This window comes from Macrosteles quadrilineatus, unplaced genomic scaffold, assembly GCF_028750875.1.
Source record: "Macrosteles quadrilineatus isolate MER2022 unplaced genomic scaffold, UCM_ALF_1.0 Scaffold_4__1_contigs__length_99947679, whole genome shotgun sequence".
In the NCBI taxonomy this organism is placed as follows: domain Eukaryota; kingdom Metazoa; phylum Arthropoda; class Insecta; order Hemiptera; family Cicadellidae; genus Macrosteles; species Macrosteles quadrilineatus.
In genome coordinates this window covers 9,944,919-9,969,410 of record NW_026542597.1, presented here as the reverse complement: position 1 = coordinate 9,969,410, position 24,492 = coordinate 9,944,919, and the positions used below count along the sequence as shown (strand labels likewise).

The 24,492-nt window shown below is 34.6% G+C and overlaps 2 protein-coding genes across 2 annotated transcripts in view; one reads left to right on the top strand and one right to left on the bottom strand.

Moving 5' to 3' along the window:
- Window positions 1-293: 293 nt before the first annotated feature.
- LOC128992562 (cilia- and flagella-associated protein 52) lies at window positions 294-18,778 on the top strand. The gene is made up of 16 exons (XM_054416200.1): window positions 294-495; window positions 2,036-2,235; window positions 3,964-4,141; window positions 4,679-4,866; window positions 5,219-5,408; window positions 6,175-6,332; window positions 7,389-7,558; window positions 9,314-9,462; window positions 10,615-10,760; window positions 12,556-12,707; window positions 13,253-13,328; window positions 13,806-13,967; window positions 15,153-15,223; window positions 15,961-16,202; window positions 17,438-17,506; window positions 18,583-18,778. The coding sequence occupies exons 1-16, from the start codon at window positions 429-431 to the stop codon at window positions 18,639-18,641; spliced, it is 2,277 nt and encodes a 758-aa protein (XP_054272175.1). The 5' UTR covers window positions 294-428; the 3' UTR covers window positions 18,642-18,778.
- Window positions 18,682-24,492, bottom strand: part of LOC128992567 (40S ribosomal protein S3a) — an 18,112-nt gene continuing 12,301 nt past the window's right edge. Inside the window, exons 4-6 of the mRNA XM_054416212.1 lie at window positions 23,727-23,852; window positions 20,114-20,275; window positions 18,682-18,852 (exon numbers count right to left, since the gene is read on the bottom strand). Of these exons, the coding sequence (XP_054272187.1) occupies window positions 18,712-18,852; window positions 20,114-20,275; window positions 23,727-23,852 (429 nt within the window). The 3' untranslated portion in view covers window positions 18,682-18,711. The remainder of the gene's footprint in view (window positions 18,853-20,113; window positions 20,276-23,726; window positions 23,853-24,492) is intronic.

The window sequence follows — 24,492 nt, the reverse complement described above, 5'->3', positions numbered from 1 at the left end:
TTAAAAATAAAAAATTTATTTTGTAATTTTAATTTAATAATTACAAAGTTAATTTTATAACAAAAAATTAAAAATTATTTTAAATTTTTTCAACTTAGCAGTCCTAGCGGCGAACGCTGACACTACAAGATATGTTAGCCTTAGTCCCTCCCGTGTGCCCCACCGGTGTGAAGACTTCACTGTTGTCATAGCAACTGCTGTCTCTTTTCTTTCACTTGCCAATTCAAACGTTAGTAAACAAACTTAAAACAATTTGTTATGTACTGTAACTCTTTTTCCAGTCTACTTATTGATTTTTACAATACTTATTATTTATCTGTGTAAGTGAAAGGATTTTTTTAGAGCCAAAGATACACAATTCTAAATTTTTAAGCCGAGGATAATATTTTCAACATAGTTCAAAATAAATACAAACAGAAATTTCAAAAATGAGTGGTGGTGATACAGTTTTAGAAGTAGAAGAGTTGGAATTGCTGTCTATAATAGGTTTTGATGGTAAGTTTTATATTAATTTTAAAGAAATTAATGTAGTCTACCTATGTTATTTAATATGTATTCATGATTAGTCTCATAATCTTTATTATGGGACTATTGGGACTCAAGACATAAATGTTTGAAATAACATAATTAATGAACAAGTACACTGTTTTACAATTTGAGGTTCAAAGACCACACCCTTATAACTGAAAAAGACTGAATGGGTATATTTTTAAAAACTACCGTATACATAAAGGGGTGCAAAATTAGTTAAGTAGCAACAGCAACAGCATAGGGGTACACTTCCATATCTGTTGGCACAAACAACCGAATGAGTAATATTGATTATTCGATTGTTTAATTCGATATATCGTTGGTTAGTTAGGTTAACCTTACCTAGCTAACCAAACGATATATCGAACAATCGATATATCGATCGATATTTTCATTCGGTTGTTTGTGCCAACAGATATACTTTAATACTTTTTAATACTTTTCTTTGAAATGGCGACCATATATGGAAGTGTACCCAATTATAGGCCTACATCTTACTAATATTATAAATGTGAAAGTTTGTGTGTTTGTTTGTTTATTTGTTTGTTTGTTTGTTTGTTTGAAGTTCAATCACGCTTTATCTACTGGTCGGATTGGGCTGAAATTTGGTATAATGATAGCTCACATTCCCGATTAACATATAGACATATTCTTATCTCAAAAATCCTTTCGGGCTCCGCCCCAGTGGCTCTGGAGTTTTCCATGTTAACCTTATGAGTATTCATATTTAAAAGTGATTAAAGGATTTTGTCAGCTGTTTCAATTACCTACACAATTTGTTCTATGATATTTAATATTCTTAAAAGTTATAAGGTTCACCGTCAGGGTGCAGCACTATTATTTGATTTTTCATTCATGATAACAGCTAATTTGAACTAAGCCGCAACAAAAGGCTGTGATGCACAATGAGAACCGTTAAAGTAGGATTATTATGTTATGTAGGATGTGTTAAGTTTATGTTTTAATTTATAAATAATGTTTTCATATTGTGCGGATATTCGATAATTTACTTTTTTATTGTTTAGGTGTAGTAATGGTAGAACATTATTGCTATATTATATGTTATACTATAGCTTCCGTAAATTAAAAGAAGCAAATTTTCTCAAACTGTGTCCTCTTCCATTGCGAACACATAACTGCAATAAGCATTTTATACTTATATGCAAACCCCGTACGAAGGACGGGTATTCTGCTAGTTATACATAATTTAGCTGTACAATAATATAAATGTACACACTATACAGCTACCACAAGCTTAGGTAGACAAATTGGGACTTATTTGGATTAAAACTGGGTTTATTTTGATGAAAAAAAAAAAAAAAACTGGTGACAACTTAAATGAGGAGGGAATGTCTGGTTCTATACTGGGTTATATTTTGTATCCAAAATAATCTACAGTAAGTTATATCCTCTTCCTCCCCCTTTTTTTTCTGTAGTGTGACAACAGACTTTACTGACTCAATACTTTAGGTCTATCATTATTTATGTATTTTTGGTGATTCAGGAAATCCTCGAAATGGTCTGCGAGTGCACCCTGATGGTATACATATAGTTTACCCATTAGGAAACAAATTGGCAATTAAAAACTGGAAAACAAAGAAAGAAAACTTCTTAGAGGGTCACACAAATGTAATATCTACAGTGGCGATATCAAATGATGGACTCTATGTGGCCTCCGGACAAATAAACCATATGGGATTTAAGGTATATCGGGTTATAATGTTAATTTGATATTCTAAACTTGTAAAACACATGTTAATTTTGTACTAGTAATATATAGTGTCAGAAGTATGAAAGAGGTGTCATGCCAGCTGAGTGGCATGCATCTTTGACTTCAGTGTGAAAAAACAGGTTCCTTCCTGACCCCATATATATATTTGATGGGGTTTTTGGTCTGCTTTCACTTAACATTAATTTATGATTCTCAAATAAAGAGTACGGTATCCAAAAAAGAATTCCTGGATTTTGAACGGCCAGTGCTTGGGTACTAACATACGGTAGGTAATTAAAAAATGTCCACACTTAAGTGATGGGAAAATAAAAAAAACCACGAAAAAGATTTAATGAACGTCATCAATCTCATTTGAGCATAAAACTGGCCAAGTCTGCATGCTTAGAACAATCCACGGGTTTAATCTCGTGTCTTGACTGCATTTTGTAGCTACAAAGTATCAATCGTGGGGTGACAAATCAGGAATGTTTAACCAATAACTTTTTTGGGCTTCATCACTTGTTTTTGGGCTTCCAGGTAAATATCCTTTCAAAACACTTCCTGTGTCACAAGACTGATTGAACCAGTGATGAATTGCTTTTATGATCAAGTGAATTTAAATTAAATTTAATATAACAATTAATTGATCTACACAGATCACACTGTCCCTTCTGTTGCTCCGTAAACAACGTATTCCTGGCGACTGGTCACAAAGGCAACCTGCCATCGCGCACTTGTTTTGCTCTTGCCAAGGTCAACGATTCCTCCCTTGCTACACTTAAAATAAAACTTATTTATTACTAATTTATTTAAATTTGACGTTCAAATCGTTTAGTTATCTTCAAATGGTCCCCAAGCAATGACCGTTTTAAATACGGGCTTTCTTGTACCCTGTATTATGGAAGCTACTGGTATATAGAAAAAAAGTATACTATTGTTATCTACTGTAATATAGTACCGGTACCTAACAGCTGATAATATACAGTAGCTAAATGTTTTTGTTAGGATTAAAATTGAACCTGGATGATCCCGCTTACCAATCATTTTCATTCAATGGATTTTAACAGCTCTTTATTATCTTTACTGATGGTTCCTACCAACATCTGATTACAAAAGCAAACCTTTACTTTTTAAATTTTGTATTTGGGTTTACGAGGTTACATAGCAGCTATCATTCAATTTAGATTAGAGATGAAAACAGTATTTGATATCATTCCAACATTGGTAGTTTAGAAAAAGAACTGGTTTAAAATTAACTATTAAATTAACTATCCATACTTTCTGCAAAGGGTAATGCTGATGGTCCAATACTTTCCCAACAAAAAAATAATCTTTAAAACCTCTGGAAAGCCAACTTCACAAAATAATTTACTTAAACTAAATTTTAAGCACCGGTAGTATTTAAACAAATTTAAATTATTTTTAATCCGATGCCTACTTTTTAGTGGAAAATAGTTATGAAGTCACATTGGAATTGATTTCTCAACTAAATGGGTTTTCCCCTGTACTACACTTATGAGATTCTTTACAGGTCTGTTTTACCTCCTGCTGCTTCAGCTTTTTTTTTCAGTAACAGCGTCATCCTCGTGTATAGAGGGTTTCATGTCATGCCTGACATTCCAATGCTTAACATAGGTGAGATAACCTCCATGACTTTTGATTGGTTTTCTCCCTCCCACTTCTAATGGTAACAATTTCCTGCCACTGTTTTTCTTCTTCAGGCCAGCGTAATCTTGTGGGATTTCAAGCGGAGGACCATCTTGCTGCAGTATGAATCACACAAGGTCAGAGTGGAGGCTGTCGTCTTCTCAAGCTGCGACACATACCTCATTTCTCTCGGCGGACCTGACGATAGCAACATCGTGGTTTGGGACATCAATACCAAAGAGGCTTTATGTGGTTTGTGAATTTTTATTTGTGTTTCTACACCATTGACATTGTTCAATTCTGGTGTGTCCACGTTGTAGAAATCTAATATTCATAGGTCAGCATAGCTGATGAACGCTGGTGAAACTGGGCCCAGCCATCCATGATCATTGGGCTTTTAATAAAATGATGGCTAAAGAAACAGGTTGGCCGATGCTTCTGAGAATTCAAACAGCTGATCTAGTCAGTAACAACATATAAAACTACATTGATCGCCTACTCTATTATACACTCACTCTGCATAAGAAGAATTGTCAAGCGAAGTATAAAAAAAATAAAATCCGTTTGAGTGGGTTTCTGGGCTTGAGTGGAGTTCTAGAAAAAATCAGACTAGTGCATTAAAAATATGGTTTTGACTATTAAAGTACCTACTACTTATATCTGGACTATAATGTGAGCATTTAATATTGCTTTATTTTGTTTTTATAATGTAAAAAAAAAATATTTTATTGTTTCCCATTGAGTAATATTTTAAAAGGTTTTTAAAATCAATAAATAATGTTTTTCAAGGCTGTTTTGCGTCCGATCGCACCTCAGGGGATGCACTGACTCTTTCTCCAATGAATCTTCGAGGACCATGCTTCATGACTGGAGGAGAGTGCACACTCAAAGTCTGGACACTCAACATGACCGACAAGAACCTACGCAGCGTTAACGTGTCTCTAGGGAAGATCAAGAGAATCATTACATGTATAGAGGTATGTACAAAAAATTGATCTCAAGTAAAGTAAAAAATGAGATAACTATGCGTACAGCTGCTTATCTCTATATAGGTTCAAAGTAACTTCACTAGTTAATAGCACTTATTTAGCAATTTGGATACCAAATCCTACTAAACCTTTTATCTTTAGAAACTTTTGAGCGCAGTTCATGTACCGGTATGTGGTTGCCATTAGAAGATTTGTATTGTTACTGAGAATATCTGGAACACTAGATGTTAAATGGAATAAGTAATAATAATATATAAAATAGTAAGTTGGATACATATATTGATTACCGTAATTAAATGTATCATTTTTTGAATGATTTTTTAAATCATACTTTTTCCAGATCAACTACAGAGATGACTTTGCTTATTGCGGGACAAGCACTGGGGATGTGATAAAAGTAAAACTCAACTACTCACTGGACCTGAATGTTCTGGACCCAGTGGTCAAACCAGTGCTGATTGGCTGTTTTGCCAAAGTACCCAAAACAACCAAATCTAAACAGCCGTATGAAGCAGATAGGTACAGTCTAGGTAAGAAACTGTTTTAGAACCTGTTGACTTAAAAGTATTGATTTTAATTCAAAGAGTTCAAAGAGACAATTTTTCTAGTTTCAACCGTTGGAGATCATTGAGAATTTTTCCTGCTATTTTATACTACCGCCTCTCATAAGTAATAATCCATGGAATACTGAAGAAATCAGGCCAAATAATTGAGAAATTTTGCTTAGCAAAATGGCTTGACTTTGACTTTACATACAGTAGGTGGATGATGACTAAACAATAATTAATCTTGGAGTGAGATTCAGATAACTATCAAAGGGAATTGGGTTAGAGGTACTTTTGAAAGCCACAAAGTAATAATTAAAATGAAACAGTGATGACCTTTGACAATGACAATGACAGATAACATCATATGTCGGAAGATTGCAAGAATTAATCTGTTAAACATACAAAGACAAAATTTATATTAGATTAGGTTACCCCATGATTGCAATCAATCATAAAAAAAACAACATTTACAGCAATGTGTGTAGGTAGCCTATAGTCCTTGGTTAAATGTAATTGTTATTGTAACCTAAATATTACCTATAAACTATTTCACTTTAGTATAAATTGTTTTTTTACAGATTAAATGTGACATTATTTCAGTACAATAACAGATTTGAAGATTTTAAAAAGTTTTGTTCCTTGCATCTATATTTTTTGCATATCTCTTTCAATTTCATTATTTATTTGAAATATATTACCAATGAAAGATAATTGATGAATCGTTAAACGTTTGATCTTGATTGTTCAGGAGTGGGAGCGATTCTCCTGTTAGATGACAACAGCATCATCATCGGAGCAGGGGATGGTACAGTAGACATGGTGCGAGAGAGGGAGATTAACCCAGACAAACTGGTGCAAAAAGGTCCAGGAAAACTGATCAATCCTTCGCTGCCGATGTTGATTGTGGTGAGGACATCTTACACATTTTATAATGAATATTTTGTCACAAAATACTTAACCTTTTCCTTCTAAAGTACTGTGTTATGCATATGGTTGCCATACAACAATTAACTCACATGCTAGTAACAATGGTTTGTTTATGGGTACAAGTGGTTATTATATACAAGCAGAGTACCCGTCCTTCGTACGGGGTTGGCATATAAGTATAACATGCTTATTGCAGTTATACTTAAGCTTTGCGCTTGCAATGGGGGAGATACAGTTTGATAAAATTTGCATCTTTAAATTTACGGTTCACTATAGTATTACACATCTACCATAGCCATGTTCCATCACTTCACCTAAACAATAGAGAAAAATAAACTATCAAACATTCGCAAAATATCACAAATTATTCATGAAATTATTTTTCAAATTTTGTATTTATTCCATTTAGTTTTCATACTGCTAGGTGTTACTCAAATACTTGACTTCATTTTGTGTTTTATTCCCTCTAAGTGCAGTTTTGTTACATATCTTTAAACATGTTGTTAGGGCATATTGTACCTTCTCAGATGCTCTCTTTGCCAACTAAATTGTCATTATCGATACATGTAATTGTTAATACATTTACTTTAGTTTTGGTTCATACAGAAGTCCTGTTGACACGAGTTAGTAGAAGATGATCTTTGAGGTGTTCTTTCCCGTAACCAGGGGAGGATCCAGGGGAGGATCCAGGGATAATATTTTAACTACCAAAGTTTTGGGGGGCCTACCCTCTCGGGCCGCGCCTGCCCGTGACACTCCAAACTAAGAAAACTCAGAAGTACCTTATTATTGGCTAATCATTCAAAACTAACTTCAAGTTTAAGCCAGTTTCTACATAATTATTGACTTGTACTGGAAGAGCTCTTACAGTAGGCTTACTTATAGTTTTGTCAATACTTTGAATAAACTACTGTGTAAAATTAATTTAGTACATGACAGACAACTTAACAGTATTTATTGAATTTTTCAGCAGGAAATATATAGCTGCTAAAGTCAGTATTGGATTCGTTGCATTATTTCTTGTTCTTTCAATAGATCAAGTCAGCCAACACCGTCTCAACTGTAACCTCTGTCCAGAAGCTTGGAGATGAACTGTTGGTTGGTACAATACAGTGTGAACTTTATGTGATCAACATGAAAACATTTGTGGTCAAACTCATGGTCACATGCCACACCTCAACAATATACGACGTGGCTTTCCCTAGGTAACTTTCGACTAATCATGATAACTTTCTCACTTAATGTAAATTCTATTTACAAGCCGGCAAAAAAATAACTTCTTTCTTACCAATTTTCAAACAGGCTTTAGGACTGTTGACAATTTGGCCTGCTTTGGTGCTTTGTTAACTATTAATTTTTTGAGTCAATTTGTAAAACAGTTTTGTCACTGAAATTCACTCATGAATTAAGACCTTATGTTATTTTTATTTATTTATTAAAAATAAAACATCAACATTGATACTATACAATCTAGTACACAATAAAATAAAACTCTTAGATACTATAGTATACAGGGTGGAAAAAAGTTCCGGGACGGTTAAATATTTCAAAAAGTAATAAAGATAGAGCATCAAATCTTGGTAAGTGAAATGAAATGAAAATACTTTTTTATTTTGGTTATCCGATCGAGGTAGTACGCTTTCAGCGATGCCGTCAGTCTGGAACGGGATTCTATCATAGATTAAGCATACTTCCTAAAGCCCCTGTCATACGGAGCTGGTTCCAGCAGCTAGTTCTCGCTGCGAGAACCAGCAGCCTTAGTTGCTAGTTCTCCAGCGCGCTAAAAGTCCTGTCAGACGAAGCTGGAGAACTAGCGCTACAACTTACAAGTCTGGTGATGTAATTGGATGTAACTACACACTCCGTACTTAACAAAAATAAAGTTTGTATTAGAAGTGATGTTTTGTCAACGATCAGCCATCATAGAAGTAAAAAGTGCAAGGAAAAAATAAAATATTAATATAAACACTATTATTTTGTCTACTACGTTGGATCTGAGCGTTATCAGTAGGGAGAGGAGTGGTCAGGGGAGGGGTGACTGAGGCGACGCTGTGCAGGTCCGCTATACTAGACCTACAGCTCGGCGAGGCGATGACAACGACGCTTGTCAGCATAGATATGGCAGACTCACACACACACACACATACACAGGATGAAAAAGCTAGCGACATAATTTGTAAAACGTTGGAGTTTCAAGCAATTTTGGTTTCGGCTCTGAATATTTTATGACAAAACATTTCTTTCTTTAAAACTGATAGTTTTACTGAATATATTACTGAATAAATCATTCCTGTTAAACTGTGTGGTCATTCATATGGTACACCGTTACTGGGTATTAAAATCATTTAAACACATTATTAGTGATGCGCTACTCCTCAGGGGGCGGGCCGCTAGGAGTCAGAAAAAAATCTGAAATGTAAGCATATGTTTATATGCACATTAAATTAAAGGTCAATACTAGTAGAATACAATGCCACAAATTTGGACTCAAAGGGACAACTGAGCCAAAAATGGCAGCCGTTCAATCTCGAATCATTTTAAAACTTTGAACGGCTGCCATTTTTTACTCAGTTGTTCTTTTGAGCTCAAATTTGTAGCATTGTATTCTACTACGACCTTTAAGTTGATGTGCATATCAACCTATTCATAAGTTTATGATTTTATTCTGACTCCTAGCGGGCCGTCCCCCTGAGGAGGTAGCACATCACTAAATGATGTCTTTAAATGATTTTAATTCCTAGTAACGGTGTACCAAGTTTTGAAGCTCTATCTTTATTACTTTTTGAAATATTTAACCATCCCGGGACTTTTTTCCCACCTTGTATAAATACGTTAAAGACTTTGCCTAAAAGTGATCAGACTTTTATGGATTTAATAAATAAGTTGATATCTTAAAATTCATTCCATTGTTCCAGTGTTCGTATAATCTTTGATCAACACTTCTTTGTACTCTGTTTCAGTGTGTTTTCAGAGGTCTTTGCAACTGCAAGCAAAGATGATGTTCGAGTTTGGAGTGTCCAAACATCACAAGAACTCTTGCGCATTTCTGTCCCTAATTTCACATGTTCAGGTGTCCTATTTACACATGACGGAAAAGCCATAATCACATGTAAGTTTGTTTTAAATTTTAAAAAGTGTGGTTTATAATTTAAGTAATAATATAGTTTCAGTGTATAGTTCTTGAAATTAAAGTTCCATAAAAATAAAGTTATTATTTTAATATGTAGGAACTTATAACTTTTTGTAACTGAGATCTAGCTACAGACTTCAGAGCTTGTGCTCTGTGTACCTTACAAAACTAGAGTAGTAAAATTTTTATGAACTAAGTAAGGTAATTTGAATGGTTTTCTATCCTGATTCCAAGTACATACAACATATACAACCTATATACATAGTTTATAATTCAATTTAGCAACTCTTAAGTACATATCAGATTTAAAAATGTTACTTTTATGGGGGCACACTTTTAGAGTGCACCAACTCAGAATCTTGACTTTGACATTTTATTGAGTTAGTATGATTTGTATTTTCACTAATACCAGCTATCAGTAAATTAACACACTGTTATGAATCAATGAAGTTCCTTATACGATTAAAAAATAAATGCAACCATTTATTTGTAATATATACAAAATCACATGAATACCAAAAGCTTAACCATGTAATATATACAAAATCACATGAATACCAAAAGCTTAACCATCGATGGTAATAGCTATTTACATTACAAGTGTAGTAAGAGCGTTTTTACATCACGCAGGTGAATGTTGTGCAACGAGCGGAAGCGAGTTGCATAATTCACCTAAGAGATGTAAACACGCTCTTGCGCAACGTGTAACGTACAAGATTTTACCTGACTCGACAATATACATAGGTTTACGTACAATATTTTTCATTATCCATTTCACTCATCGTCTAACAGTAACGTTCTTTTACAAACAAAAGCTAGGTTAGGAAAGTACTTTAAAGCATAACAATAACATTCAAGCGCACAGCTGATTTCTAGCGTTGAACGTCGATGCCTCCATAGAGGTATATTTTTTTAAGTTAAGCACTCAATGTTATTTAAATGGGTTTCATTACATCACCGAGTGAGTTTTTTTCAACTTTACATCACTCGAGAAGTAAGGAAGTTGTATACATCACGCTTGGGATAGGGAAGTTTAACATGGCGGGTTAGGTAAAACTTCTTAATAAGGATTTAATGCAGCCTAAGATGTGCCTGAGGAAGTTAATTTTCAAGTGTATCTATTTGTTGTAGCATGGAACGATGGAACGATCAGAGCATTCACACCGCAGTCAGGCCTCTTAATCTTCACAATCCTCAGTGCTCACAATAAGGGTGTGTCGGCCATAGCTATCACCACGGACAACAGTAAGATAGTCAGCGGGGGAGGCGAGGGACAGGCGAGTTACAAATTTACTGGATCCACCACTGAACGTCACTAGCCTACGTAGATTTTTGATTCGTTCCATTATAAGCTTTTGAACACTACTATAATTCAAGGAAAGACATTTTTTGTGCAATTAATTTTATTTTATGACAATGATAAGTAAATTTACCATTGTAGCAAAACGTCACTATCATGTAGCTTTAAGTAAGCTGTAAGTAAAAAGTAAAAGAATTATTACAATTTTTGTGATTTTTCTCATAAAACCCCATGGAATTTTATAAAAAAGTACAGCTACCAGACTACATTTGTAATCCGATTTTCATAAAATATGGTATGTCCATAACTACCCTAGTAGCACAAATATATATTAAATACATATGAATAAATATATTTAAAATCTATTTTATACATCTCAAGTGTGTATTAATGTCAATTTTATATAATATTTCAAATATATTATATATATATAAAATATATTTTTGAATCTATTAAATATTAAAAAAATATGTTCCAATAATATATTTTAGTGAATAATATTTAAATAAAAAATGTATTTAATATCTCTTTCAAACATCCCATGAGGCCTAAACATAAAAAACATAAAATAATGAAGATTTAGTATGAAAAACACGATTATCAGTTGAGTAAATTGATTAAATAGTTCATAAAAACAAATTTTGAAAAAATTACTGGATAAAATTTTTTTAGCCCGGGTGGGTCTCGAACCTGGGTCCCTTGACTTATGAGCCTCTTACCTTACCTCTGAGCTACTTGTGACTGTTGCTAGTACTTGTTTTCAAATAGTGAAAGAGCGGCTGTCAGTTGCAATGGTTGCAATACTTGAAATTTTTTTTATACTACCGTATAATATGATTCTGTTAATCTGTTTTTCCTTAATTCGTTTCTTAAACGGCCGCCAGTCGCTAGCACCCTTTCCTAGCCAATCATTAGAGATTTCTATGATCACATTCATTGTAACATATTGCAATTTACCAAATAAAACCCATCAACACTTTTTTTTCGTTTGACCCAAATGTAGCTGCCGAACATGTATATTGCCTCTTAACCATATGCGTAATTTTTTCTTTACGTGCATGATGGAGTGACACCATTCAGAGTATGTATTATTATTAACTTAATTTTAACGCTTTCACAATAGCAATTATTATGTAAAAAATGCTTGTATAAATTGATAGACACTATAAAAAACAAAAAGATGCAAATTATTTATTTGCTAATTATAAAAGATTATAGGCTATAGCCTATATTCTACAAATATATTATTATTTTATTAATAAAAATAAATGACGTGTTTCAAAATATATTTATAAATACTTTAAATATATAATATATTTTAAAAAATATTTTATATAAATATTTAAAATATTTTCAACACATAATTTTTTTAAATATTTAATAGGAAAAATATACATATAAAATATGTATATTATTATAGATTTTAAACTTATTTGATCAATATATATAATGAATCTATTTTATATATTCAAAACTTATATTTAATTTATATTTTGAATTGCTTTATGGTAATATTTAAAATATATATTTGAATATATCAAACTGTTATTAAAGATATATTATTTATATATTTTATTCAAGGTTCTATGAAATACAACTTTAAATATATAAAATATTTATAAAATACATATTTGTGCTACTAGGGTAACAGCAAACTAATCCAAGGTACCCATGGTAGGTTTTGCTCATAATAGATGTAGGATAAATTCAATGTCAAGTTAATGGGGGAAAGTATATGTCAGTTTGCTGATCTCATGATAGTGTCATGATAGGTGCGAGTGTGGGATGTGAAGCCTAGAGTGCAGACGCTCATGTTTGTACTGAAGGAACACAAAGGTCCTGTGTCATCCATTGACGTCAGCTGTACAGACAAGGAGGCAGTCACGGCCAGCACTGACGGCACTTGCATCATCTGGAACATTGAGTGAGTCTCATACAACAAATGGTTGTAAATGTTGTTACTCATTGTTAATAATATAACAGGTTTAATTATGAATAAGCGGATCCAACCAGGAAAATCAGGAGTACAAACTCCACCACTGCCCTGAGTAGATAGGCATATGAGAGAGGTGCCGGTAGTCTATGTTACTCCGAGTTTGGCAAGAGCAATGAATGATGCGGATAGGCAAATTAAAAGTTTTGTTTGCATGGGTGAGTAATTGTAAGTCTTAGCTGATAGTTTGGAAAAAACGTTGATGGGTTCAGCCCTCCATGGTGTTACTACTTCTTTACAGTTAATTTATTAAATAGTATACTGTAAAGAAGTAGTAACTTAATTGGTTTGACCATTGCCTCAACTATCTGAATCAACAATTGGATTTAACTTCTCCAAATACTAACTATTTAGCCTTCCATGAAACACAGAAAATTAGTTCTTATTTTTATAACTTTTACTTTAGTATTAAATCCTTAATGACTGTATGAAGTTATAAAGTTCAAATCCAAGATTTTATTTCACATTTCCAATAGGAATGGAACTCGCCTGGCCATTTTGTTCTCCTCAACATTGTTTATGTGCGTACGCTATCATCCCAGCAGTTGCCAGGTAAATATTGTCTTTCTTATCAATATAAAAGAAAATAATACAGCGATTCTTGTTACAGTAATGTTTTTATAGCAGTTTGCTCAGTTTTAGCACGTTTTCTCTTGTGTCACACAATTAATCATACCCTCTCTACATATTTTGACTGACCTACTTGGATATACTGAATTTTATTCCTTTTGTTCAGACTTGTTTAAAGCTGAAAGCTGGATTAGCCTATTGACATTGACTATTCACTGGATGTATGAAATCGATAGCTTGAGAGGTCCCTCATGCTTAGACTCTTTTATTTGTTGTTTAAACGTGTGGCAATTCAATACATACGTTAAATCTTCTTAGAGTTTCAGATCTATCAAATATTTTATGAACATTCAGTAAATTCAGTTAAGAGCAATTTTTTGGTAAAAATAGTAAGTATATTCATCACATTCTACACATGGCCCAGACTGCAGCTGTTAAACAGCTTATGATTCATTTTAGGTGATTACTTGTGGCACAAATAGGATGATTGCCTATTGGGAAATCTACGATGGCTCCCTCATAAGGGAAGTTGAAGGTTCCAAGTCGTCTGCTCTAAACACACTGGACATAACAGCCAACGGAAAATACTTTGCAACCGGGGGAAGTGATCAAGTAGTCAAGGTATGTGTTGTTTAAAATCTAGGATATTATACAGAAGAGGTTGTTTCTGTGTTTGTTCCAGGTGAAAGCTAAAACTACTACAAAACCGTAATGTTGTGCTTTACTGGGCTGAAATTTGAAATGAAGGGAGATCATGATCCTGACAAACATAAAAGCAGATTCATGTCCTTAAAATACCCTTGTGAGATGCCCCTAAATGAGAAGCCTTCCTAAATTTCAAGGTGAAGCTTTTGGAAATGACTATATTGTTTTGTCTTTGCGAAGCACTGTCAAAACAACTAGTTCAGCATAATCCCATGGTTCAGTGTCTAACCATTCAGGAGAATTGGTGAGTGTATTTTGCTGATAAGGCATTCATGATATTCAAAGGCAATATGATCAGTTGTTTCACCATACTTTAACTGTGTCGAGGATGTAAATAAGAAATCTTTTGAAATAATCGTGGAATAGGAAGAAATATTTGACTGGCTTGATAGCTATATAGGTATTGACTGTTAGAATAACATTGTTTATAATTTTTTTTTTACGATTTCAACACATTTCGTCAGATTTTCTGGCAATTTCATGATTATTAAGAACTTGATTGTTGTGTGATGATTCCTTTGTAACATTATTGAAAATACACTTTAGTTTTTCCGAGTAAGTTTTTATTGTTTCTTGTGCAATGAATGCCACACAGACCATTCTGCTCCATTATTCACTCATCCTTCACTCGAATATCTGGATTACAATCCTATTTGGTACTCATCTCAATTAATGATAATGATAATGGATGTACTTGGTCCCTAAACATTAACAACCTAAGGGCCAATATAAATTCAACTAGGTTTCAGTTATCATTAGGCCCGTCCCTGGCTCGTATAGGGCTACAAGAGAAAAGTAGCTCCAGCTGGTCTTATGAAACTTTGTTTGCCAAGATGAACTTAATAAGCCTTTTACTTAACGATTTGATAAAGTTAATACGCGTTAAAAAACACTGTGCAAAGGTTTTCCTGTATATTTAAAAACATTGATCTCTTCAATTTCCCGTTATTTTATGTTCCAATCACATCTTTTATTTAACATAAGTACCACTAGATAATAATATTTTTACAGTATTAAAAACGCTGACATGCTCCAGAATTTTAATAATATTATGATTAGGCTGTGTTTTATACTATTCAGCATATGAACATGTGTTTACAGTTGTGGAAATACAAAGAAGGAGTTACAACTCACTTAGGACTGGGTCATGCTGGTGTTATTACTGGAGTTAGGTAGGCTGTTTTGTATTATTTTCATGCAGAACCTCTTAATATCTTTGCGATTATGAATATTATCATTGTTAGTTTTGTTCTCATGTGAATCTCCCAAAAAATGTATTCCATACCTTCAAGGCTTCTTAATACGACTCCAACTAGAAGGAAAAATTAAGAATCAAAGCTTATGTTATTATACCAGACTAGATGTAGTTTAAACATTAAGGGATAAAACATAATCCACTCAAAGTTTCAAATTTGTCTAGCTTAAGATTAATCTGTGAGACATTTATTGGTTAAGACAACCAAATTGCTAAAAAACAGACATTGTAACTTTGTTGCTGCTCTGTGTTGGAATCAATATGACACCTAATAAACCGCACCACATAACCCATTCATGGTTATTGCCTTCTCATCTCATCTCATCGTACAAAGGAATGTTTGAGTTTAAATTTTGGTGTACACTTTGTTTATCCTAGTAAAATCAAGCTACCATGTAATCATTCAAGCAAATCCAACTTACATCTCTGACTCATACTGGAAATATACAAATGAGATATAACAAAGATCTAAATTTACTAAATACACGTTCCTCCATACAGTTATCCAATCAAAAGCATGACTCTTTTATTTTTAAAGCCTTCATTACCAAACTTACCTGGTTCAAACTTTTTGGTATTTTGAATTTTTTTTACTGTTCAGTGTTCCCTCTGTATTTAGTCGATTTAAGTTCTACTGCACTTACATGTTTTCAGATTTAGCCCTAACCTGCGCACTATAGTAAGCACGAGTGCAGACGGAGCGATATTCCTGTGGCGCTGTCCAGCCATGGAACAGCCGACCCCTCCACGCACCGCAGAGAGCATCAGTTCACACAGCACGTGTAGTCTGCGCGAGGGCAAGTTCAGGAACGCAGAGAACATATCTAAAATATCCTCGTCGCAGAGTGTACGAGCGCAAAGTGCACAGGAGCAGGAGCCTGGCCTGTGTCCTGCCGGTGTGATTTCAATATCTTTGTACTTTTTGAGTTTACTAATTCCAATACGGTTATCATTTTGTGGTGGGAGGAAAAAGAATCCCTATGGATTATCCATGGAGCTATGTGGTCGACTACTAAAAACATACCTCAGTGTTTTGTCCTGCGCCATTCTGGTACAGTGATGTGTGTATCGATACAAGGACCGCAAAATATCGATACGTGGGAGTGTATCGATATGCCCGTATCAATACACCTATAGCCAATATCGCATCGAATATCATATTGTTTACTTATTAATATAAATCTTATTTTTAAGGTAAGAAATTTGTCTTCCCATCTTCCTCCCCTCAAAAGTAGTAGTGGAAATTTGATATTTTACCCTACCATCCTCAAAAACACTGATAAAACATGTATTTTCAGCTATGTTTTGCAAATAACCTCAAAACTAGGGCCACCATTAATGGAATTGGGGTCACTCACTATCCATGTTATATTATTTAATGTGTACGTGGCATACCCACCATCATTATAAGTACCTGTTGGTTCAATTAATTATCCCTGTGTAAAAACAAGGAAAACAATAACAAAATGTTTTCCAATTTTGAGGTTTTACCGGAATTAGAAGGTTATGTATGAGAGTTTGATACAAATAAAAAGACACAGAAAGGAAACGGCTTTTCTGAGGTAAGATTACATGCACTAACCCTCTTTACAAGCTTATAAGTAACATAGTATTTGTCTATGCAGCTTGTATATTTGAGATATTTAATTTTTTTTTTTTAAATTTTATAAATAAACAATACGATACGATATTTTATCCGATACGGGTAAAAATCGATACATGAGGATACGATACGATCGATACACCACGAATCCGATATGTATCGATACATTGACCCGTATCGCACATCACTATTCTGGTATATGGTATATCATTGGAAGGCTCATTTGAATAACACCATGAGGTAGTAAAAGCCCCTTTAATGTGCATGGCAGAAAACATGGATTAAGGTAAACGTTTGTTACAACATGTAAATGAATAGAAAACATGTTTTTAAATTCAATTCAAGGGAGACAACTTTTACCAGTTTTCCACTCTGTTTCTCCTTGGTGCAGGGACTCGCCATGCAATCTATACCTACTTGGAAACTACCTTGTATGTAAGATATTATAACTCAGGGAGCAGTGTACCAAATTTATGCACTCTATTACATTGTGTGTGTTCTATTTTACTTAAGATATAACACTTTCAGGTGGGTCAGTTAAATGCTACTGCAGTGGTAAATGCAAGTGCAAGACAGACTTCCAAGTGCATAAAAATGGTAAGAAAACAATTTCAAATCATGTTGGTGTTACATAGTATATTACAGTTACTTTTATGGTAATACATTAGTCACAGTAATTTTTTTATCTAAAGATACACCACTACCACAGCATGGCAGAGGTGACTAGGTTATTGTTGCAACTAATAAGAGGGTAGGCCTACACCTGATTGTACTTAATGAAATATAATGAAAGTTATATAACTTTTTTTAATATTTGTGTATAGAGGTGTGCAAGCAGCTCAATTTTCGAGCCAAGACTACAAACTTCAGAGATGCGAATGCCTAAGCAGAAAATTGTGCTCGAGCTGAGCTTGTGCGATAATTATTTCATAGTGGATCGGTGAAGATTGCCTGTTCTAAAATTTCATGCTTTTGCCTCGATATAGGGAGACATCTAGGATTTTGTCTATCATCGTTCACGCAGTAGAATGTCTGTGGGATATGTGTAGGATATTGTCAAGATAGCAGAAAATGATAATAATATTTGCATGACTGTGGGAGGTATTCAATATTTTGCACCATCATGGGAGACGTTGCATCTTTTGATGGCGCTCAGATTTTAAAAGAAAGAAAATCTTGTTTGTAATCAAAATGGTAGTAGTAGTAATTGTAGGGATTAAAATAATGCAAAACCATGTTAAGGGTGTAGCATAAGAGCACAAGGGCCTAGATTTTTTTAGGATTTTGAGAGGATAGCAGGCTTACCTGAACGGGAAAGAGTCCAAACTGGCACAGGAAACACAAAACAAAACTTTACACTATATACACAAAACATTAGAATATTTCACTGTCACTGACAGCATTTTCAACTGAGTCAAAACTCTCTCTTCCTTAGTTGAAAATGCTATCAGTGACAGTGAAATATTTTAATGTTTTATATAGTGTAAAGTTTTGTTTTGTGTTTCCTGTGCCAGTTTGGACTCTTTCCCATTCAGGTAAGCCACTATCCTCTCAAAATCCTAAAAACAAAACCATGTTAGTTACTACACCGATTTTAACCATACAAAGTAAATATTGTCAAAAAAGTCTCTTTTGGTTTCCATATGTCTGAATTAACTTAATTCATATTTCAGCAAGATGCAAAGAGGAAAGTGGAAACACTGAGGTCGCAACTCCACCATTGACTGAATAAACCTACTATTGTAAGACCAAGGATTAAATAAAAACTGCAGTTCTAATAAAACAGGTTTTATTAGTTAAACTTAGACAGCCTCTTGTACTGGGGGTTCGTAGCCCTCTGGCCTGTCTACCTTGGCCCCAGGCTCCTCACTGCTTCCCTTGCCATCTCCGTGGAGCTCCAGCAGCTTGCTCAGGTCAAACCTTGGCTTCTTCAGCACCTTCACCTACAAAGTCATAGAGGAGAGTTAGTAGTACAACAATAAACTACTGTACAATATATTGTTGAACCATTAACTTGTGGAATTGAAGTAGATCCTACTAATATTATAAATGAGAAAGTTTGGATGTTTGTGACAAGTGAACGCGAAAAATACTGGTCGGATTGGGCTGAAATTTGGCATGATGATAGCTCACATTCCCGATTAACTTATAGGCATATTCTTATTTCAAAAATCCTTTCGGGCTCCGCCCCAGTGGCTCTGGAGTTTCCCATGTTAACCTTATGAGAAATAGAATTATTGAATCTTAACAGCTGTTTCAATTAAACAAGTTGGTTCTGTTCTATGATTTTCAATAGCATTAAAGTTACAGGGATTACCAACAGGGTGCAGCACTATTATTTCTTTTACATTTATGACAACAGCTAATTTGCAACCAAAAGGTGAGTGAGCGTAGCGAACGAACTTCAACTTGGAGGCGAGTGAGCTAGCGAACAAACTTCAACCAGGACGTGATTGAGCCATGCGAACGAGATAATCTTGAAAATTAAGAAGTTAAACGGGGCAAAGCCCGCGGGTTACAGCTAGTATTACATATATGACACACAAATATTCTTTTATTCAAATAGTTTCATGAGACATTCACAGAGAGTGCTATAGTAAAAGTGATATTTCTTTTGTTTGGTTTTTAACTATCAAGGATGTTATTTAAGATACTACCATGTACAAGCTGTCCTTTGTAGTTCAGTTTAGTTAAAATCTATGTGTTCAACATACATCGGTAATTGACATCAGTTCACTTCAGTGGTTTGATTCGATTCAGTAATGTTTTTATTTTATTCTACAACTCGAATATGTGAATGGAACGTCTAGCCAATTGTTCTATCAATAGAAAAGGCTCAAATGTAATAACTCACTACATCAGAACAGTAGAGGAGAGGTTGGTACAAGTTAAAAGTCAGTGTAACACATTTCATGTGTAGCATATCTAAGAAACATTGCCTAATGAATATATGGAATAATGTTGGCCAGGATACAGACTTATAATTCCTAACGGAAGTTAAATCACAAAAAAGTAGACATTGAAACATGAAATACATTAGTCCATCCAAAAGTGAGTATGCTATTCTTACAAAATTTAAATTTTGACCATTAAAAATATGTAACAAAGACTACAGCTATATACAGCAGTACAGCTGCATAAAATTAGGTGTCCAATTTAACTGTGAGAATAGATTTTGCTCACATCAGGATAAACAAGTCTTACCTTTCGGATGTAAACATCGTGGAGGGGGTAGATTCCTTGACAAGCCTTCTCAATGTCCTTGGCAATGGAGTCAGGGAGGAGCTTGTTCACTACTTCCTTCAAGTCAGAGTTGGTCACGTTCTCCATGATTTTTTCCACCATCTTCTTCCTAATGGCTCTGACCTAGGTACAGTACAGAAGGTCAATTACTATTACTTTCAGTGGCATTTATTATTAACTAGCTGAGTACCCGTCCTTCGTACGGGGTTGGTATACAATGCTTATTGTAGTTAAATACTCGTGCTTTGCATTTGCAATGAGAGAGGACACGTTTTGAGAAAATTTGGTTTACTATAATCTACGGTATACTATAGTATATAGAACATCTACCATAGCCATAATGTTCTACCACTTCACCTAAACAAATTGTTTAAAACTGTGGCAAACAATAAACCGAGAAAGGGAAGCGAGATCAAATACTGAAAACCAAATCCATCTTCAAGTCAACAATAAAACAATAGACGACCCAATAGAAGTTTCAAACTGTTTTAATGATTTTTTCTCATCAATAGCCGACAGAACACTCCAAAATAACAATAACTCTAGAACCAATGCCTTAACAGACCACTTACCAGCAACACATCACACACTCCAGTTCAGACGGGCCACACAAGAAGAAGTGCAAAAGGCCATTCAATCTCTAAAGATGAAAAATTCATCTGGAACTGATGAGGTATCAGCTAAACTTCTAAAAAACTGTAAAAATGAAATAGTAACACCCCTGACAGACCTCATAAATAAATCACTCTCACAAGGAAAATTCCCAGATAAATTAAAAATAGCTAAAGTCTACCCAAAATACAAAAATGGACCAACGATAGAAAGAAACAGCTACAGGCCAATCTCCCTAATATCAACATTTTCAAAAATAATCGAAAAGATAGTACTAGCCCAACTCCTACACCATCTTCAAGAACACAACCTTCTCAATAATCAACAGCATGGTTTTATCAAAGGCAGATCGACAGCCACAGCCTTAATACAACTGACGGAGCACATACTAGACCAACTAGAAGAAGGCAGCACTTCAACAAGCCTCTTCCTAGATTTTAGTAAAGCTTTCGACTGCCTAAACCACGAACTTCTTCTACTCAAGCTGGAAACACTAGGCGTGAGAGGAAGAGCAGCAGAATGGTTTAAAAGCTACATTAGTAACCGGAAACAGCTTGTGGAAATAGCCTACATAAAGAACAACACAAAGTATAAGGCCCAATCCAAAACTGTAGACGTGCAAAGAGGAGTACCCCAAGGATCAGTACTTGGCCCAGTCCTTTTCCTCCTTCTCACGAATGACCTACCTAGTTGGATTGGGGAAGATGGACACACCACCATGTACGCAGATGACACGGTTCTCACATTTGCGGACAAAACAATGGAAAATCTGGAAGAGAAAACCAACACACAACTCCAGAGAACAAAGCAATACTGTACCTCCAACGACCTAGTTCTAAACGAAAGCAAAACCGTTCAAATGACTTTCACCACCAAACGCAACAACACAGACATTACAATACCGGGACTACAAACACAAAATACCACAAAATACCTTGGCATCATAATTGACTCCAAGCTATCATGGAAACCCCACATAGACCAGCTCTGCAAAAAGCTAAGTTCAAGTCTCTACGTTATACGTAGGATCAAGCAAGCTTGCAGCCCAGAAGTAGCCAAAGTTGCATATTTTGCTCTATTCGAGTCCCACCTCAGATATGGCATTGCGACTTGGGGTGGAACATCAAAAGGCAACCTGGAAAGAGTACTCCTAAAGCAAAAAAGAGCAATTAGATGCCTTGCCGACCTGAACTACAGAGACAGTTGCCGAGAAGCCTTCAAGAACCTTAAAATTCTCACATCAATTTCACTCTACATAAGAGAAGTCATTATCCACACCACTAAAACAGCCCAGCCAAGACACAGAGACATACACCAGCACAACACACGACATGCCGCCAATTTTTCCCTTCCACAACACCATCTGAGTCTGTACGAGAAGAAACCATCCTACAAAGGTGCTCTGTACTTTAACAACCTACCAGAGCACCTCAAGAGAGAACAACCCAATCTGCTCAAGAAGCACCTGACAACATGGCTTATGGACCGGCCGTTCTACTCTGAGGATGAATTCTTAAACAATAAGCTACCATGAAAAAAAAGAAGAAAAAATTCTAATTGTAATTGCAAATTACTGTAATAGTTTACGTACATACTGTACATTTTATGTACCTGACGCATGAATGTTCTCTAGGAATATTTCAATAAAGATTTTGTCTATTGTCTATTGTCTATTGTCTAAAACAATAGAAAGAAGTAAAGTTCTCACACTCAGGTTTTTTTACAGCTTGGTTCAAATTAGCTGTTGTCGTAAAATGTATAAAGAACTAATGGTGCTGCACCCTGTTGGTAAACCGTATAACCTTTTAATGCTATTGAATATCATAGAAAGAAATTGTCTAGTTGAAACAGCTGGCAAAACTATTCAATTTCTTTTAAATATGAATACTCATAAGGTTAACATGGGAAACTCTAGAGCCGCTGGGGCGGAGCCCGAAAGGACTTTTGAGGTAAGAATATGTCTATATGTTAATCGGGAATGTGAGCTATCATCATACCAAATTTCAACACAATCCGACCCGTAGTCAATGTGTGATTGAACTTCAAACAAACAAACAAACAAATAAACAAACAAACACACAAACTTTCACATTTATAATATTAGTATGATTTCAGTAATAAATTTTTGTGACTTAAGAGAGATACAAAAAGTTAAAGAGAGCATTCAATTAAGTTTGACAAATGCACCATTTTTCTCACACTGATTCAAACATGTCTGTGTTGATACCTGTGCCAATTGTAAAACCCTCTTATTAAAGTCAAATAGTTATTAAATCCATTAAATACAAACTTGGAGGAGTAAGAATAAATTATTAAAGTAGAGGAAGATGCAGAGGACCGGATAACTTGGCAAAGATTTGTTGGTGCGGGTAAATATCACCTCCGATATAAATGGCTCTGGGAGTAAGCAAGTTGGGTTTTATTCAATGGTAATCTAAGTTATTGCACAAAACCACTTGGCTGCCTGATTAAATCCCAACTCTATCCCTTCAATGCCATTGTTGAGGTTCACATAAATAACAAGCAGGGTAAAAAGGACAGATCGATATGAGATGGAAGAAGGTAAGTTCAACCAGAATGAGGAAGATAAGGGGGCCCAGACCAAAACATTGCAGGACTCTGTGATCAGAGGTGCTTCCTACAAGCAACAAAGCCTGAGTTAAGAACACAGGGGACATTTGGGGATTCTTTACTTAAAATAACATTTTTTTTAAATAAAAATTTCCAGGGACTAATAGGTAGGCATATTAAATAAAGTCACAGGATATAACACTGGTATTTGTCATAATATGGGACTTATTCAGAGAATTGGTCAAATTAAAATATTTTATCTAACTAGGCCTAGCTTTCAATTGTGTGACCACGGGAAATAACATTGATTACCGAACAAATTTTGATGATACTTAAAATAAAGAATTGAACCTTTTGAAAACTTAACATATTTGCAATGTTTAACAAGTACCTGTGTATGTTGGGCGTAGCAAGTTTTTCTCTGTGACATTTGATCCTTGTTGGTAAAACCAATGCAGAAAACTCTCAGCAGATATCCATCAGTGGTCTTGACATCCACATTGGCTTCAATGAGGGTCTGGAAGAGTAAGTAATAATAAAATCACCACTCGGCATACAGCAAGTTGCAATAAAATATTTCAGTTGATATCATACAATAAAATATTGTTTTCTATGTTTTTAATTTAGAGCAAGGGTATGATCACCAGATTTCCCCCCTGCATATAACTAGTTTCCAATTTTTACTAGTAAACAATATAAATGTAAACAGAAAGACAGTAGGGCCTACCTTAACTTTGCATTTTAATGAAAGGTATATTTCATTAACATGACGTACTATAGTGTTTTCCCGTGGTTGACTTTGGCTCATATGATTAACTACCTTTTCAGAGTTCAGCTTGAATGTACAAATCAATTTGAATATGAATCCTCATGATCGCGACAATAGCTGTGATGATTTACCAAAATCATAGCAACACTTTATTATTTTACATGATAGCGGCAACATTTAAAATCATCTCCTACTATTATTATCGCCAATGTGGCCACATTTGTGGTATAATCTCTTGGCCGGTTAATACCATAATGATTTCTTGTGATCTCGGCAACATCCATATTTTAATTCCAACGATAATCTCAACATGTGACTAACTCTTACAATCGTGGAAACTTCTGTGATTCATGATAGTTTTCCAATTTTCAAAAGCATAAAACGAGAA

Coding starts and splice junctions, on each gene's coding strand:
- LOC128992562 (XM_054416200.1), top strand. CDS start 429: ATGAGTGGTGGTGATACAGTTTTAGAAGTAGAAGAGTTGGAATTGCTG. Junction 13,329..13,805: donor ATCATCCCAGCAGTTGCCAG/GTAAATATTGTC, acceptor GATTCATTTTAG/GTGATTACTTGTGGCACAAA. Junction 16,203..17,437: donor GCCTGGCCTGTGTCCTGCCG/GTGTGATTTCAA, acceptor TAACACTTTCAG/GTGGGTCAGTTAAATGCTAC.